At 39.5% G+C, this 18,821-nt stretch overlaps 1 protein-coding gene across 1 annotated transcript in view; it reads right to left on the bottom strand.

The window, feature by feature from the left end:
- LOC126176365 (dipeptidase 1-like) overlaps positions 1-18,821 on the bottom strand; it is a 431,133-nt gene that overhangs the window by 156,213 nt on the left and 256,099 nt on the right. The window contains 1 exon segment of the mRNA XM_049923520.1: positions 17,877-18,009. Within this exon segment, the coding sequence (XP_049779477.1) occupies positions 17,877-18,009 (133 nt within the window).

Below are 18,821 nucleotides of genomic sequence, written 5' to 3'. Positions count from 1 at the left end.
TCAAGAATCATACAAGAAAGTTGTATACATGGAAGAATCCTGGAGATACTAAAAAGTATCAGATAGATTATATAATGGTAAGACACAGATTTAGGAACCAGGTTTTAAATTATAGGACATTTCCAGGTGCAGATGTGGACTCTGACCACAACCTATTGGTTATGAACTGTAGACTAAAACTGAAGAAATTGGAAAAAAGGTGGGAATTTAAGGAGATGGGACCTGGATAAACTGAAAGAACCAGAGGTTGTACAGAGTTTTAGTCACACCATAAGGGAACTATTTACAGGAATGTTGGAAAAAAATACAGTAGAAGACGGATGGGTAGCTCTGAGGGAAGAAGTAGTGAAGGCAGCAGACGATCAAGTAGGTAAAAAGTCGAGGGATAGTAGAAATCCTTGGGTAGCAGAAGAAATATTGAATTCAATTGATGAAAGGAGAAAATATAAAAATGCAGAAAATGAAGCAGGCAAAAAGAAGTAAAAACGTCTCAAAAGTGAGATCGACGGGATGTGCAAAACGGTTAAGCAGGCATGGCTAGAGGACAAATGTAAGGATGTAGAGGTTTATCTCACTATAGGTTCAAATGGTTCAAATGGCTCTGAGCACTATGGGACTTAACATCTATGGTCATCAGTCCCCTAGAACTTAGAACTACGTAAACCTAACTAACCTAAGGACAGCACACAACACCCAGCCATCACGAGGCAGAGAAAATCCCTGACCCCGCCGGGAATCGAACCCAGGAACCCGGGCGTGGGAAGCGAGAACGGTACGGCACGACCACGAGATGCGGGCCTCACTATGGGTAAGATAGATACTGCCTACAGGAAAATTAAAGAGTTCTCTGGAGAAAAGAGAGCCCCTTGTATGAATATCAAGAGCTCAGATGGAAACCCAGTTCTAAGCAAGGAGGGGATAGCAGAAAGGTGTATATAGAGAGTCTATACAAGGGCGATGTACTTGAGGACAATATTATGGAAATGGAAGAGGATGTAGGTGAATATGAAATGGGAGATACGATACTGCGTGAAGAGTTTGAAAGAGCATACTGGGTGAAGAGTTTGACAGAGTACTGAAAGACCAGAGTCGAAACAAGGCCCTGTGAGTAGACAACATTCCATTAGAACTATTGACGGTCTTGGGAGAGCCAGTCCTGACAAAACTCTACCATCTGGCGAGCAAGATGTACGAGAAGGGCGAAATACCCTCAGACTTTAAGAAGAATATAATAATTCCAATCCCAAAAAAGCAGGTGTTGACAGATGTGAAAATTACCGAACTATCAGTTTAATAACCCTCATCTGCAAAATACTAATGCGAATTATTTACAGTCGAAAGGAAAAAACTAGTAGAAGCCGACCTCGGGGAAGTTCAGTTTGGATTCCGTAGAAATGTTGGAACACATGAGACAATACTGACCTTACGACGTATCTTAGAAGAAGGGAGCGAATGGCTATTTACAATTTGTACAGAAACCAGATGGCAGTTATAAGAATCGAGGGGCATGAAAGGAAAGCTGTGGTTGGGAAGGGAGTAAGACAGGATTGTAGCCGCTCACCAATGTTATTCAATCTGTATATTGAGCAAGCAGTAAAGGAAACAAAAGAAAAATTTGGAGTAGGTATTAAAATCCAGGGAGAAGAAAAAAAAAACTTTGAGGTTTGCCGATGAAATTGTAATTCTGTTAGAGACAGCAAAGGACTTGGAAGAGCAGTTGAACGGAATGGACAGTGTCTTGAAAGGAGGATATAAGATGAACATCAACAAAAGCAAAACGAGGATAATGGAATGTAGTCGAATTAAGTCGGGTGATGTTGAGGGAATTAGATTAGGAAATGAGACACTTAAAGTATTAAAGGAGTTTTGCAATTCTGGGAGCAAAATAACTGATCATGGTCGAAGTAGTGAGGATATAAAATGTAGACTGGCAATGGCAAGGAAAGCGTTTCTGAAGAAGAGAAATTTCTTAACATAGAGTACAGGTTTAAGTGTCAGGAAGTCGTTTCTGAAAGTATTTGTATGGAGTGTAGCCATGTATGGAAGTGAAACATGGACAATAAATAGTTTGGACAAGAAGAGAATAGAAGCTTTCGAAATGTGGTGCTACAGAAGAATGCTGAAGATTAGATGGGTAGATCACATAACTAATGAGGAGGTATTGAATAGGATTGAGGAGAAGAGGAGCTTGTGGCACAACTTGACTAGAAGAACGGATCGGTTGGTAGGGATGTTCTGAGGCATCAAGGGATCACAAATTTAGCATTGGGGGGCAGCGTGGAGGATAAAAATCGTAGAGGGAGGCCAAGAGATTAATACACCAAACAGATTCAGAAGGATGTAGGTTGCAGTAGGTACTGGGAGATGAAGAAGCTTGCACAGGATAGATTAGCATGGAGAGCTGCATCAAACCAGTCTCAGGACTGAAGACCTCAATAACAACATGCCCAAAGCCTTCTTCATAGTTTCGAAAATAGATCTTTCACTGTGCATACGAGTGTGCCATTTTATCGTTGCTGTTGTGACTGAAGAACGAATGTGCCATACATGTTAAGTACTATTTCTTACAGAATACGCTTCAGTTGGCCACATGGCAAATGCTACAGTGCGTCTTTGTATTTTATAACATGGAAATGTGGGTGCTGTGCATGTAAAGGCGGGAAAGTAGCAAAGAACAGAAGAGAAGGCAACAGTTGTATCCAAAATGCAGTCAACAGTAAAGTTGTGTTCCTGTAGATATACATGGCAAACGCAATTTGAGGATGGCTAGAAGCCCAAAACGCATATTTCAGACTACAACCAGACAGTTCGACCAATATTGATATGGATAACTTAATACACTTTTTTTTAAACAAAACTCTCTCATTGTAGACGAGCTATTAATTGACTAGTCACAGTGATCCTATCGAGGTATAGCGACGAAGCCACAAATTTAACCGTCGTTTATAATGATCTCATAAGAAACCAAACTCATTTATAGGAATGAAATTTTTATCATTCGCCCTTAAATTAAGACCCGGATTTATTTTATATTTTTAATATTTATCACGATCGAACATATTTAAATATGGAATAGATTTCCAGAGGATAGGCGATTAGTATGGCTTGCCATTATCGCTGGAATAATACGCCGCAACATTTCTGACAGCATTACATTAACAAGGTGTCGCTACGACGGGTCTTTCATTGCTGTTTATAGCTCCCACCATTAACAGTTAATCGCTTACGGCGTCTGGCGCATCCAATCTGAACTGTGCATCTGTGATAACCCAGCAATCAGTGTTGGAAATGCAGTGACGCTAGCTTGGCAGATGTGTGACACCTCCCCTCTACGTAATTCAGTCGCTGCGATGAGGCCACTGCGCAATTGCGATAGCAGCTTAATCAAGAGGCCAGTAATTGCGGGACACAAGTCATTAACTTCCATGTCATACCTTGATTTATCCGGCCTGCTAGGTCCAGTGCAGAATAAACTGAGTCAAACATGTTGGCTGCTGCTGAAGGCCCCTTTGGTGTCAACTGAACGGTGTGATAACTTCTATCCCATTAAGGAATCCTATTTCTTTTGCTTATCTTGAGTATTGTCGTTAACATGCCTCTCTTGTGGCTGTGGCAGAACAGTATCTTCATGAGACACCGTATTAGGCTCCAGTTTAGAAACTACGTGATATGAAAGAGGTTAATTGCTTGTAGTTTAGTGTGGCAGTGAGTGAAACTTGTTTGGTAGAGGATGCACTTGGAAATCCTACTATGTTCTCGACAAGGCTATCAGCGTAAGTTAAACACCTGACAATTTCTTCTTATAGTGGAATATGAAAATTAAGGAAACAAATGAAAGTCAAGTCACTTTTGAAAATGCTTGTATCGACTACACTGCAATTTTTCAGAAATGTACACAGTTCATAGTATTACATTGTGTCCCACCGAAAGCACATGTAGCAACTAGTTTCACATTTGTACCTGTTCTACTGCACGAGTGAGCTACAAACCTAATTCTCAAAGTTATACTTCACTAGTTTCCAGCCTTTGTAAACGTAAACTCCGACCACAGATCTTGGCGTGCCCATCGGCACCGATAGACTGCCTTGTCATCGTCTGACAATTGATGTGGAACAGGAGGGCCTGGTGTCAGCACACTTCTCTCCTAGCCGTTCTCAGTTTTCGTGACTTGTAGTCGCTACTGTTCGGTTAAGTTGCTCATAAACTGCAATACGAGCCTGTTTGCTTCCGATTCCAGTCCTTCCACCAGCACCGAGAATCGAGCCCGGATCCTCAAACGTGGATTTCCAGCGGGGATGGCTACTTAGCTGCGGAGGCAGACTGATGTTCTGTACACTAGTGCCAAATCGGAAGGATAAAGCTAGAACATCAGTGCTCATATTACTTATAGTAGAGCTGAGTGAAAGGAAAGGAAATAAAGAAAAGAAAAATATTTAAAAATATTAGCTCAGACCACACGCAGCAGGAAATGTTTTAATGAGAATAAGGTAAAATATGAACTGAAAGACAGAGAAAAGGCTGAGTGACGGTAAACAGGTCTTTTTTGGGTTTAGTTATCAGTCTTCTGACTGGTTTGATGCGGTCCGCCACGGATTCCTCTCCTGTGCTGACCTCTTCATCTCACAGTAGCAATTGCAACCTACATCCTCAGTTATTTGCTGTGAGTATTCCAACCTTTGTCTTTCTCTATAGTTCTTACCATTCTTCAGCTCCCTCTAGTACCGTGGAAGTTGTTTCCTGATGTCTTAACAGTTGCCTAGCAACCTATCCATTCCAACTTTGCACCGTCTCTCTCGTTCCTTATCTTATCACTCTACTTAATTTTCAAGCCTCGTCTGTAACACTAAATCTCAAATGCTTCGATCCTCTTCTGTTCTGGTATTCCCACAGTACATGTTTCACTACCACACAATGCTCTGTTCCAGACACACATGCTCAGACATTTCTTCACAGATTAAGTCCTATGTTCGACACTAGTAGACTTCTCTTAGCGAGGAATGCACTTTTTGCCAGTGATAGACTGCTTTTTATGTCCTCCTTATTACACCCATCATGGATTATTTTGCTAGAAAGTTAGGAGAATTCCTTAATGTCATCCACTTCATGACCATCAATTCTGATGTTACGTTCCTCACAGTTCTAATTTCTGCTACATCTCATTACTTCCGTCTTTCTTCGACTTACTCTCAGTCCTTTTCTATCTTCAGTAGACCGTTAATTAGATAGTAAGGCACGAAATAGACAGCAAAGATACTGGGAGATAAGGACTGTGAAGTGCAGCTGAAACAGGAGAATTGCTCCGTCAGTTCTGTATTGGATTCCAACTGGTAAGAGCAAATGCACGTTTTAAACATCACCGCAGGAATTCATAGAAAAGTGCTGGAGGTACAAGATGATACTTGTTGGATCACATCTTAATAAGACAGAGATTCCAAAATAGTTTATTAAATGTCGTACCCAAGACAAGATATGGACAACTCTAATAATTTATTAAAGATCAGGTGCAGGCCGAACTGTAAGAAAATAGTCAGGAGGAGTCTGTGTACAACGGAGGAGGCTACTGATGGACTAAGGAAAATCAACTATCGTTCGAACTTTTCTAACTGAGTCGATGAGACGATAGTGAGTAACATCGTAGTTAGAGCAGTTGAAGAGGGTAATTGCAGAAGTGGGATGGAAAAATAGAGGAATAAGAGAAATAAATTAGAAGAAATTGTGTGAAATTGTAGATACACTTGAATATGATGACGATATAAACAAAACACGAGCAATGTGCAGAAAGGGAAAGAAATATAGCAATGTTACTTATTATGAAAGGTGCAGAGAGTGCATGCAAGTTACGACGAAAATGTTGGAGAAAAAAGTGAAGAAGTCGACACATATAGGAAAACGGAAATAGCTTCCGGAGATCATGAAAGAACAGGTGTCAACAGAAGCAGTAAAAAAGGAACTCCAATGTTAAACGGAGAGGAGTGGGAAAACAGGTGAAAAACGAACACTGAGACCGTGAATGTGAATGAGGAACTTTATCATAACGTGATATGAGGTGAGGTGGTTGTCTATTAGGAAAACTTAAGAAATCCATCTGATGCTGAAGGAGAATGCTAAAGATGGCTGGACTAGACTACTAATTACAGATTCTGAATCTAATTTCGGAGGAACGAAATTTGTAGCTGAACCTGATTAAAACTAGAGATCAGCTGATAACCCACATATTGAGACATCACCTGCTAGTTAGTGCGCCACTTAAGCATAGGTATCTCTAGAAATGAACACTGAACGCTGTTTTACAAGTTCTAAGTTTTGATCTAATCGTGGTAGTAACAATATCCGCAGACCTGCCATCCAGTCCATATTTTCGCCAGATATTTCCTTCAGGAATGTCCTTAGGCACACAAGCAAGCTTTTGGAGACGGGAAATTCCCCTATGATAAAAAAAAACACGACACATGGTTGATAGAAAAGCAAATACTTCCTTGACGGTAGGAATTCTTGTGACGGCTAACCTTATTGGGAGACTGAAGATTTAGGTAGAAACTGATACAGTTTTTACTGCGTTTCGTAATAAGTTATATTTAAATAGTTATTAACCGTTTACGTTTGACTCGAGGTCTTAACGAGCAAATTTACTTGTCACAGTTTTAACAGAAATAATACTATTATAATTATTGTGTCCCTTCGACTGCTATTTGTCAGTCGTTTTCTGCAGCCAAAGTTTAGCATTATCTTTGACGAGAATATCTGAAGACGGTAAGGTAGATGCAAGAGGTAAATAGATTCACAGGTGAGACAAATCTAAGTTACAAACTGTCTCTGCATCACGATATACGTAACAGAGGGTTTTCTTACTATTTAACACCAGAAATTGAACTAAAGAAGAACCAAATAAAATATTGTACGAGAAATGGTATTATCTGATTTTATGATTATTCGTGTACTTTATGATTTAGACTCCGTTCTTACTCGATATTTGGACTAGCGCTTGTATTTATACCAGTGTCGATATCTGTATTTGAGGTTTCTGCCTGTAGGTGGAGAGTAATATTCGAAATTTCAATTGCAGCAAATGAAAAAGTAAATTATTTTACAGCTGTAAGCGGAAACACATATGTTTAATAATTAATTACGTGTAGGCTTGGGACTCATTGCACATCAAATTCCTATGACATATTAAGTTTTCACGCTGGTTATAACTTTTAAATTAATTTTTAAAGAAACCCAGATAAAGTTTAAAGTATTTCTTATGAATACCGTATGTTGTAATAGAACTGGTCAGTGCGTCTATGTCTTTTATGTATCGGGTAATACTGTACTTAAATTAAATTCAAGACAAGATCCAATCAAACTATTCAGTTATTGCATTTCAGATAGTTCAACTTAGTTTTCAATTTTTATAAAAAAACACATGTCTTCAGTGTCATCTTATAACGTATTTTGAATAATTATTTGACAGTATTAGTAAAAAAAACTAATTATGTGTAAAACTATTTGTATGTAAAAGATGGATACTTGGCAAAGTCGCTGAGCTGACACTGTTGAATTGTCTCTATTCTTCTACGTGCCAAGAGTAGTTGTTAAGTAACTGTGGAATAGTAGTGGTTGTCGTCATGGAGTTGCCAGAGAAAGTAGTTGTAGAGAATTTGATATAGGTTTTTATGTTTAAAAGTGATGAAGAAATTAAATCATTCAGTGCCAGTTAGTCAAACGAAAGAACCTAATCACATCATCCAGACAAAAGTATTGTTATCAGTGAGCAATGTTTCCTAAGAAACATAATATCGACGAGAATCTGCAAGAACCAGATGAGTATATTTTGTTTGATTATTAATTCGTTCATCTTACTCACTTAAAATGGAAGCGCTGGCTTAATGTAACTGCACCTACAAATAGTACACATGAAGACTATATGGTTTTTAGGAGTAATACAGATGGATCTGTAACAATGTCTAATTGAAAGGAAACATATCTCTTAAAATAGGTAGTGGTAGTGTGCCAGACATGTAGCTGCGCAAATGAAGTAACATGAATTTAAATAACTAGTGACAAAATTGTATTACCTGTAACATGTCAAGCTATTAAGTTAAAATAATTTAATGTTCACATCGATCTAAAGAAAATACTTAGGGATTAAGGCATTTATTTATGTGTCGATGGTTCATTAATCTGAAACACGAGCACTCTTCCTTTCTATTACGATAAATAGTGACCTATTTTTTAAAAGTGTCACAGCTTATCATTACCATAACCCACCCTCCAGTGAAAATTTGGTGTCTTATGGGACAGTAGTATTAAACAAATTCCTGTCTGTGTAATACTGTGTTATTATATATTTAAAAGTACTCAAAATGTAATATCATTCCATACTGAATCTACTACAAAGCTAATTTTATCAACCAGTAATAAGAAAGCGTAGTTTGTGAATATAGCAATAGGGGACAATCGTCTTTCCAAATAAGAATTATCTCTGTATTAAAACCCAATAGTTAGATTCTTTTCAGTTATTCTTTTTTCCCTTTCTGGACGATGGATAGTATAGATGTAAGTTAATTGCAATATTTGGTGTTTGTAGTTAATAACGTCGAATTTAATTCAGATACCATTTTATTTCTGTGAACCACTTGACTTATTATTCCTTATATTTTAATTCAGACATGGAAATAATTTTTGGTCGTTTTAACTAAACTAGAGGCGGTTTGTCTTGTTACGCAGCCATCTGCGGTATATCAGTAGCTGTCTATTTAAGGTGAAACTGCAATTTTCATAAAAGTTCGACAATCTTTCTCAAAACACTTTTCTGTGTTGGGATATTAACTTTCTTACGCGATCATACGTCGTCAAAAATACCAACAACCAATATTGACTTTTGATCTGTAGCTTGGACCTTCTAAAGCAAGAAAACCAGTCAAATAATTCATGAGAAAACTAAAGACGAATAGTTAAAATCACAATTATTTATCATATGCGGAGAATAAAGAATTTTTGGTGAAACGTTGTTGAAGTGGATCCTTTCGATGAAGACTTACAAAAGTAGCACTACTGTGAAAGTTGAACGTGCGAAACGAAACGACACACTTCATATGGCGAACTATTTATATAACGTAGTTTTTGGTAACATTCTAGAATATTAATATGTATAAACTTTTTGTATTACATAATTACAAATTGTGTTTTCTCATTTTTATGTTTTGTTTATTGTCAACCACAAAGAGAATTTGCTATAAAAGTATGAGAATGAAGGAATGAATCTATAAGAAATAAAACGTAGCACAAAAAACAGAAATACTTTTAGTAAATTCGAACTACAACATTTTGCTAATTGAAATACATCGCAATGTGCAAGGCAAGGATGTTATTGGTTTAAATTTTTCTTTGTATGTTGCAACTTTATGTCAGTGGGATACATTGTTCATGATTAATTATACATTTCAAATCGAATGTGTGAGTTATTTTAAGTAAATGGACTGTACATAAGATTAGCGACAAGAAGATGGCTGACTTTGTGTGTCACATGAGCAATAGGCGACAGTGCTGCTACTTTGTTTGTACACATCGGTCATTTTTCATTGTTAATTCATTCCTTAAGTTGATGCTATCACACATTGTCATGTTAACGAAAAAGTAGAGAAAACGATTAGAATAATCCCAAATATCTGTCATATGATAAAGGTAGTATAGCGTCCCCAGTGAGGTAATAAGAAAAGACTTAAAAAACAGTATTTATAAAGAAGAGACATCTAAAACTTGAATGATACAGATTTTTTATAATGTACCCGTAAAATAATAATTTCTCCGTGTAAGTTTCGAGTGCAAAGAAATATAACAAAATGATCTAAAGAGACGACAAGATACGCTCTTTTGTTAATTTTTTAGTCATCTTCACTCCTTCTCTTGTCTTGGTTCTGTGTAGACTGACATCTTGCGAGTGCTGGCAAATGTAAGCATATTTGTATGAGTTAAGCAGATAATATATTGATTTAATATTATTGTGCACTTTTAGTTTGTAAGAAGTGATCCCGATTTCATGTCCGCCTTCCTTGAATTAACCTGCATTCAAGTAATTTACAGTTCAACAATCGTAGCGGCCGATGCAGCCAACGACGCCATTACGTGGCGATATTAACTTATGAAAGATGAGCGGAAGCGAAATATTCGCCCGCTATTAACGTAATACACATTTTTCTCCACAGCCGCACGAAGTTGCTGAAAATACGTAGCTTTAAGATACTTATTTTCAGTACCATAGCCGAGAGCCAGAGCCAAGACTCCGACTACAATACAATGGTTAACAGAGGTAAGATATATATTCTCGGGCGTGTGTGGGCCGCAATTGCAATTAATAACTAAAGATTTCTTGCTTTAAAGCAAACTAACTAGCCGAGGAAATTAATATGAAAAGTTTATTCCAATGTTCAACTTATATACTCATGTTTTAAGATTCAGCGAGTCTAACGTTCAGTAACGTAAGAAATAATTTAAGATTAATATTGCTAAAAAAGAAGAACTTCACAAAAGCATTTAACCGTAAATCAAAACTGAATGAAATATCATTTTTATTGAGGCCCACCACGTAAGTCGGCAACAATCAAAAAATAATAATAACAATAATAATATATTAAATTACGACGGCCGACGGACGCGAGATTTAGACAAAATACTATGGATTCTGTAGGAAATGGCGATCTCCAATCACAAGTAAATGGCAGCGAAGTTTCTCTTATGGCGATACATAATGTGCAGGGCTACTAAGAGGGAGTAAATTTCTAACATTTATTGGTTCCAAACTACAAAACATAGAAAATCAATTCCAACGTTTCTGGAAAGAGAAGAATTAAGAATTTTTATGCATTCAATTTGAGCACCAAGAATTACACAACAAATATCAAAACGGTGACCCATTTCCACCCGCAAACTAAGCAAGTGGTCTCTCGTTATCGATTCAAGCTTCAACAAAGCCGTGTCGCGGACTTTCAAGGGTGCCAATAGGGGGGATAAAAACGCGGTCCTTAAAGTAATCCCCAGATATAGGACACAAGGTGTGAGGTCTGGAGACCTGAGAGGCCACAAGCGATGAAGTCTATCTTCTGCTCCTCCTCCTCTTCCAATCCAACGTTCTGGTATGGTATCATTCGGGTGACATCGGACGCACTAAGAGAAAGTCTCTACACCTGACACTCTTGAGAGTCTGCCACATCGCGTTGTTGAGGCTATGAATTCGATAACGAGAGACCAACTGCTTCATATGTGACAGGAAATGAGCAACAGTTTTGATATTTGTCGTTTAACACATGGTGCTCACAGAGCATGCATAAAATTCTAACTTTCTCTTTCCAGGAACGTTGGAATTCTGTTTGTGTCTATTGTAATTTGGAAGCAATAAATGTTTGAAATCTGTAAGTTCTTTTAGAATAGCCCTTTAGTACTCTCAGCTATTGAAATGGAACCACAAGCTGAGAATGACGTATTAATTCCGCCAACTAGTTACACTATGTATCCATATGTGGAATTATATAAGAGAAAAGAAGAAGTCGGCCACTATGGTCGAACGGTTCTAGGCACTTCAGTCCTGAAGCACGCGGCTGCTACAGTCACAGGTTCGAAACCTGTCTTGGGCATGGATATGTGTGATGTCCTTAGGTTACTTAGGTTTAAGTACTTCTAAGTCTACGGGACTAATGACCTCAGATGTTAAGTCCCACTGTGCTTAGAACAATTTGATTTGTTGAATCCAAAGAAAATAAATTTAATTCCAAAATCTGGACAACATTCAGACTAAACAGGATGCATTTCAGTCCAAGCTGAATGCCCTTTCTGATGCTAAAAGACAAAATTGATTTAATTCACCCTGAACAGTCTAGTTTAAAAGGAACTTCTCAGCAGTAAACAGGATAGGTAGATACACTGAACCAACAAACTGGTACACCTGCCTAATATAGTGTAGGGCGCGCGGAAGCGCTGCAACACGACGTGTTGTGGACTCGACTAATGTCTCAAATAGTGCTGAAAGGAATGGACACCATGAATCTAGTACGGCTGTCTATAAATCTGGTAGAGTACAAGAGGTTGGAGATCTCTTCTGTACAGCACGTTCCATTCATCCAAGATGTGCTCAATAACGTTCATGTCTGGGGAATTTGGTGACCAGCGGAAGTGTTGAAACTTGGAAGAGTGTTCCTGGAGCCATTCTGTAGCAATTATGGACATGTGGGGTGTCGCATTGTCTTGCTGGAATTTCGCAAGTCCGCCGGATACACAATGGACATGAAAGTATGCAGGTGATCAGACAGGATGCTTATGTACGTGTCACCTGTCAGAGTTGTATCTAGACGTATCAGAGGTTCCATATCACTCCAACTGCGCACGCCTCACACCATTACACAGCCTCCACCAGCTTCAACAGTTTCCTGCTGATTGGATAAACAGAGAAGAAATAGGTCCATAGTAGATCATCACCTAACCTTGTGTCATATGGGCTGGAAGCATCCCCTAACTTGTCGTCACTTCTCTTGGAAGACAGTTTATTAAATCGTTGTCAATTCCAAGATTTTGTGTCTGACAAGAAGAAAAAACATCCTGTAGTTTTTAAAGGAGTACTACCTAAAACCTGGATCGATCTACAAGAATTACATTTCACTACAGATTATACACGTTCGGACGGTATGCTACAGGCCACTGTAGCTATCGAGTGTTTCAAATTGTATGAACAATCTGAAAGGGCTTTCCTGTCATAATAATGTTCTGTCTGTGTACCGGAGTGATTACAAAATGCTGTTTTCAATCCCAATACATAATATAAAAAAGAGCAATCTGCACAAATATTTTGAACGTTATCTGAACAAACATAAGTACTGGAGTGAACCAGTCACGTACCATGACGTCTTACGTATTCTCAAAGCCTCTAGATATTAGGGAAAAATAGAGCGTATACCGGAAACTAATCTTGAACATTTTATGTCCACTTACGTTCCACTGACTTAATCCATGAAGACATGAATGTGAGTAATGACTATGGTCCCAGCCTGTCTGCTGTGTCAGGCACCATCACAATATTCTAAAGAGGGACAATTACCGTTGCATAAAATGCGTGGAACTTCCGGTAGAACAACTGATAGTAACCATGCTCAAGACATATACAGTTCCTCCCATTTTTATAAGATAAATCGACTTGATAACGGATACAATCATGGGAATCTAACTAATACATGAAATTCATGGGATAATTCGAATCATAACTGCTGTAAACCTAATTTCGAAAATTTTGTGCAACCAAAAGTGAATGTGTTTAGCTAGAGTAAACAACAAATACAATACAGTACAGCTGAACCAAACTGGCGTACATAAAACGCAGCAGTCAGAGTAGCCGAAATAGTGGAGGCTGGTCAACAAGCCATGTCAAACTTGAAGAACTAATAGCGACCTCATTTCGCCTTCAAATTTCGGTTCCTGAAGGAAGAGAGGGCAACGAAAACGACCAAATCAACACGTCAGGGTGTAATAATGGTAAAAATATCAGGGAAGAATTCTATACTGATCCTACTATGTGCAAGGAACAGTGTAGAAATTTAGTTCCAGCTGCAATTAACGCTGTGGTAGGAAACTATCCAACTATCATTTTATTAGATACAGCAGCTAATGTAAAAGTCATATCGACTGATTTACTTAAAAGGTTTACTAGTATTTTTAAAGTACTAATCTTGCCAGCTCTAAACTGCCCAATTGTAGATGTCGAGAAGTTTCAGGTTACTAAGACAAGTTAATGTAAATGTGAGAAGTAGAGCCATTTATTGCACGTTCGTAGTAGTGAGAACTTTGTCATGGAGTTGCAATCTGTGCATTGATGTCTTGCGTGATGGGAATGCAGAAATTGTTGTCTCTTTTGGTACATACTACTTACGTAGTGATGGGAAAAATACAGCATTCGATTTCGTACAAATAAAAGCAAAACATGGCTAGATCTGACAATAGGTAAAAGTAAAGATTATTGGAACAAGAGTTACTCAAATTATTCTATGAACACTCAATAAATTCATTACAATGATTACAATGCTAGCAAGAAGCTCATATTTAAGAGAAATTCTTTGAATCTGTTGCTATTAACTTACAACAGCGAGCGAAACTAAACGATTAGTTATCGAAATACATAGATGTATTCACTGAAAAAATCAGAATCACTAGAGTACGTCAGGATCATGTGGAGGTAGTTTATTACGAAGCTTACTGCCATACTACGTATTCAAGTCGTGGTCAAAAATAGAGGCAGTCATGAAACAAACCAATAGGATATTACTATGGAAGGTAACAGAATCGTCATTGTCACATACATAGGGAACGAAATCCACTACTGTACAGCTACACTATTGATGACGAAGAGCTGGAGACAGAATCTGCCGTAAAATGCCTAGGCTTAACTATTCAGAGTGAAATAAAGTTTATTGATACGACCGCCATAGCAACGACGTCGCATTATTATGCGAGAATGTACAGAGAGGCCTTTGAGATTGCCAAACACTGCAATAATATTAATAGAAAAGATGAAGGCATTAAGCTGGATGAGATATGGACGTCACCATTGCAGCAACAGCGTGACAATCGATAAATTTCAATTGCGAAAGTTGGCAATATCAGAGATTATAGCACAGCCGACGTCACGTGACTATCAGCGTCGCACTCTGCATGGCTTATATATACGGCGCTCACTCGCGCTCTCGTCCCAGTTCGCCGCTTGTCCTCGGAGGATGCCTTCCGCAGTCGAAGGCGAAACGTCAGGGAAGAGTTTAATGTATGGAACACGGCATCTCAGCCCGGAAGTGTTAAGTGATGGAAACACCTGCCGTGAAAGCCTTCATTCTATGATATACGGAGTGACCTTAAGTGGAGTGACCACATAAAACACATAGGGGAAAAGGCAGATACCAGACTCAGATTCATCGGAAGAATCTTAATGATGTGTACTCACCCACGAAAGAAGTGGCTTATGAGGCGCTTGTTCGCCCGATTCTTGTGTACTGTTCGTCTATCTGGGATCTCTATCAGGTAGGAGTGTTCTGCATTTAGCGTTTTTTTGCGCTATAAGGCTACCACATATGAACAACATTAAACACCCCCATACCGAACAGCACCACCTCTCTACATCGCTGTTGGAACGCTTCCACCGGATTTCAACAGTGTATAGCGTGATTCATAACTCCAAATCACTGGTTTCCAATCCTCCATTGTCCAAAAGCTCAGCTCAAGATTCGTTTACAATTGACGTCTATGCGTGGCTTATGAGAAGATGCTCGACCACTGCAACCCATTCTTTTAACCCCATACGAAAAGTCACAGAGCTGTTCTGCTTGCCAGGTTGTTGGTAATAATTCGGAATTCACGACTTATTCCTTCCGTTGATTTCTTGTTATTTTTACTACCGCTCCTTGCTACTCTCCGTCGTCTGTCAGTATACGAGGCCTGTCTCGTCTTGGTATAAGTGTTTCCACTTAATAGTCACATCACAAACCGTCGATGTGGGCAGCTTCAGGAGGGTTAAAATGTCCCAGATAGATTTGTTACTTATGTGAATACAGTGACTAGTCCACGTTAGAAGATACTTAGCTCTCCCGACAGACCAGTTGTGCAGCTACTGCTTCTCTATCGACAGTACAATATCATCTTTTATACTTGCTTGTTACATGTATTGGTCAGCTCCGCATTACGGAGGGATGACCGGATCCTTTGATCTAAGGTGTTTGTAGCGGACGTCAGCTTATGTAATTGACTCCGTGCGACCACTACGAGGATTATGTTGCTTGTCTTGTCCCTCACGACGGCAGGTTAACGCTGGAATTTCGTCACTCTGATCTGCGCCAACTGAACGGCCATCTTCTCATCCTCAAAATTCTTCACGTTATAAAATGAGAGAGGACGCACGGTTGTTAGCCACGTCTGCAGGTAGCGATACCGTGTTTAAGCCCGAAAGAAACCTCTTCAATGTCCTCAATACATTTCGAGTGCCACTCGCTGTCGGAACAGTGTTGTAGTTAGTTTCGTGTGTATTAGATCCGAAACAAGTGAATTTGAGCGCTAGTAAATTTTTTGTGCTCGTTTGGTGGTTGGTTCCATGATCACGGGGGAGGAGCGGTAGTGTTTGGTGTTTCAAAGGATGGCACGTACAGGAAAAAAGAGGATAAAAATCATCCGCTAAATCATAACGCAGACAAAATTGTGTGCTGAGTGATCGTGACGGCCGGACATGTGGCAGGGTTGTGACGAGAGGATGGTTAGTGCAGTAGCCAATGCAAATATGAGTGATGAACAGTAAATGCACCATCCTCTAAATCATAACATAAAGTTGCGTGTTGACTGATCGTAGCGGGCGAGCGTTTGAAACAGTTCGCTGACACTAAAAAGTAAGGCATACATCCTTAATACATTACGACGAAACAGGAACATTTTTTTTTAAGTGGACTTGTAGTCCGGGGTGATATGTTACAATACGGCATCACCGGTCCTGCAATTCACTATATATATCCGTAGTGTATTAAAGTAACTGCGAGCGTCAAAAGCTCCATAATATTCAGAATAATTAATTATTGATTTTGTGACACGTTATGTCTGTGAAAACTGATCTGTGCTTTTTGAACGAGGAACGAAGTGGGTCGCTCTAATTAGCGTCTGTACAAAGTATTGTGGTCCTTACGCCACACTGTGACGAAATATGTGAGTACAGTATTTGAGTCTTACTATCAAAAGATTTAAACGGCCGGCCGGAGTGGCCGAGCGGTTAAAGGCGCTACAGTCTGGAACCGCACGACCGCTACGGTCGCAGGTTCTAATCCTGCCTCGGGCATGGATGTGTGTGATGTCCTTAGGTTACTTAGGTTTAAGTAGTTCTAAGTTCTAGGGGACTTATGACCACCGCAGTAGAGTCCGATAGTGCTCAGAGCCAGAGCCAAAGATTATATCGTTCGATTTTAATCAACAGTTGAGGGACTGATTATGTAACCTTTGGTAATATATCTTCCTTATGAAAGGTTTATCCCTATGTCTTTCTTAAGTAACTAGAATCCCTATGTAAGCTACGTCGCATTGTGAGAAGATCGCAAGGATCGGGACTTACCTGAATGGTAGTCAGAAACGTGACACCAAATTATAATCGGATGAGGATGTAACAAAGTCTTCTACGAACTTCATTTCCTTGCAACATCAGCACTGACAGGTATCATCCGCTACTCTGTGGACTTTCCAAAAGCACCCTACACATTCTTGCCATCCTTCTGCACACTGAAAGTAGGTAGTCCGATTCACGGTTAAAAATCATAAGTGCAATTATACCTAAGAAATTTCAGGGTCACGAAGAGGTGCACAGAAGACCCAAGTAAGTTATCTGCATGAAGTTTATACTTCATTCCATTAACTTCGATGAAGTTGACCAACTATATAATTGGCTCTGTGCATTATGGGACTTAACATCTGAGGTCATCAGTCCCCTAGAACTTAGAACTACTTAAACCTAACTAACCTAAGGACATCAAACACATCCATGCCCAAGGCAGGATTCGAACCTGCGACCGTAGCGGTCGCGCGGTTCCAGACTACTATATAATTACAAATAAACTTACAGTGCTGGTTAGCTAGTTAAACTTCAATAAGCAGTGAGCAGTAAGGATTTTTCCAATAGCAAATTGTTCTTACAGTAATTGCAGTAAGCACAGAATCGTTTCACTTACTAGAGGAACACCACTTATCACACGCACAAACGAAATTACAACAGGTACCTGAAGATCAGGAATCAGCTTTCTTTAAAGCTCCAAAATAAATATCCATTAACGTTTGCGTATCGCGCCACATTAAATTACACTTTTTAATAGTAATTTACTCGTGAAAGAGGCGCGCATTCTCACCCTTGGGGGAAGTGGCGAGCACCAAGTGCTGCGGATGCAGGCTGATGATCCTCTTGACGAGGTCGATCTGCTCCAGCGTCAGCTGCACCGCGTCCAGGTACTGCGCGCCGCACGGCACGTACGCCGACCAGAACTGTAACAGCACACAGTCCGCAATGAGACTCCTCTATGAAAGGATCAGCTTTTGTTTTTTAAGAGCAACAACAGACATACTTTTACGTTCCGAAATTTTGTCCAGAGCTGCACTCGACATCTCCAAAGATGCTCGTGTTTCCGCTGAGTCTTCCCGTCTGAAGGATCGCAAGTCTAAGGAAACATAAATACGGTGAACATGGGGTGTGGTAGAAGCTTTCATTTGATCGTCAGAGATAATATTTGTCAGAATTAAAACTGAGCGGTGGACTGGCAACTGTCACAGACAATACTCAATGGTCGATTCTGTACTATCACTGTCCGTATATCATTAAGAGCCGTGTCTTATTCTTTGCTGTTAAAATAATCTTCACTTTACATATTTCTTTATAAAGAAATGGAAAAATCATTTCGTCACTGTAGATAAACCACGGACCTTGCCGTTGGTGGGGAGGCTTGCGTGCCTCAGTGATACAGATAGCCGTACCGTAGGTGCAACCACAACGGAGGGGTATCTGTTGAGAGGCCAGACAAACGTGTGGTTCCTGAAGAGGGGCAGCAGCCTTTTCAGTAGTTGCAAGGGCAACAGTCTGGATGATTGACTGATCTGGCCATGTAACAATAACTAAAACGGCCTTGCTGTGCTGGTACTGCGAACGGCTGAAAGCAAGGGGAAACTACGGCCGTAATTATTCACGAGGGCATGCAGCTTTACTGTATGATAAAATGATGATGGCGTCCTCTTGGGTAAAATATTCCGGAGGAAAAATAGTCCCCCATTCGGATCTCCGGGCGGGGACGACTCAAGAGATG

This window comes from Schistocerca cancellata, chromosome 3 (genome assembly GCF_023864275.1).
Source record: "Schistocerca cancellata isolate TAMUIC-IGC-003103 chromosome 3, iqSchCanc2.1, whole genome shotgun sequence".
NCBI classification, from domain to species: domain Eukaryota; kingdom Metazoa; phylum Arthropoda; class Insecta; order Orthoptera; family Acrididae; genus Schistocerca; species Schistocerca cancellata.
The sequence above is the reverse complement of the archived record's forward strand: the minus strand, read 5'-3'. Positions and strand labels throughout refer to the sequence as shown.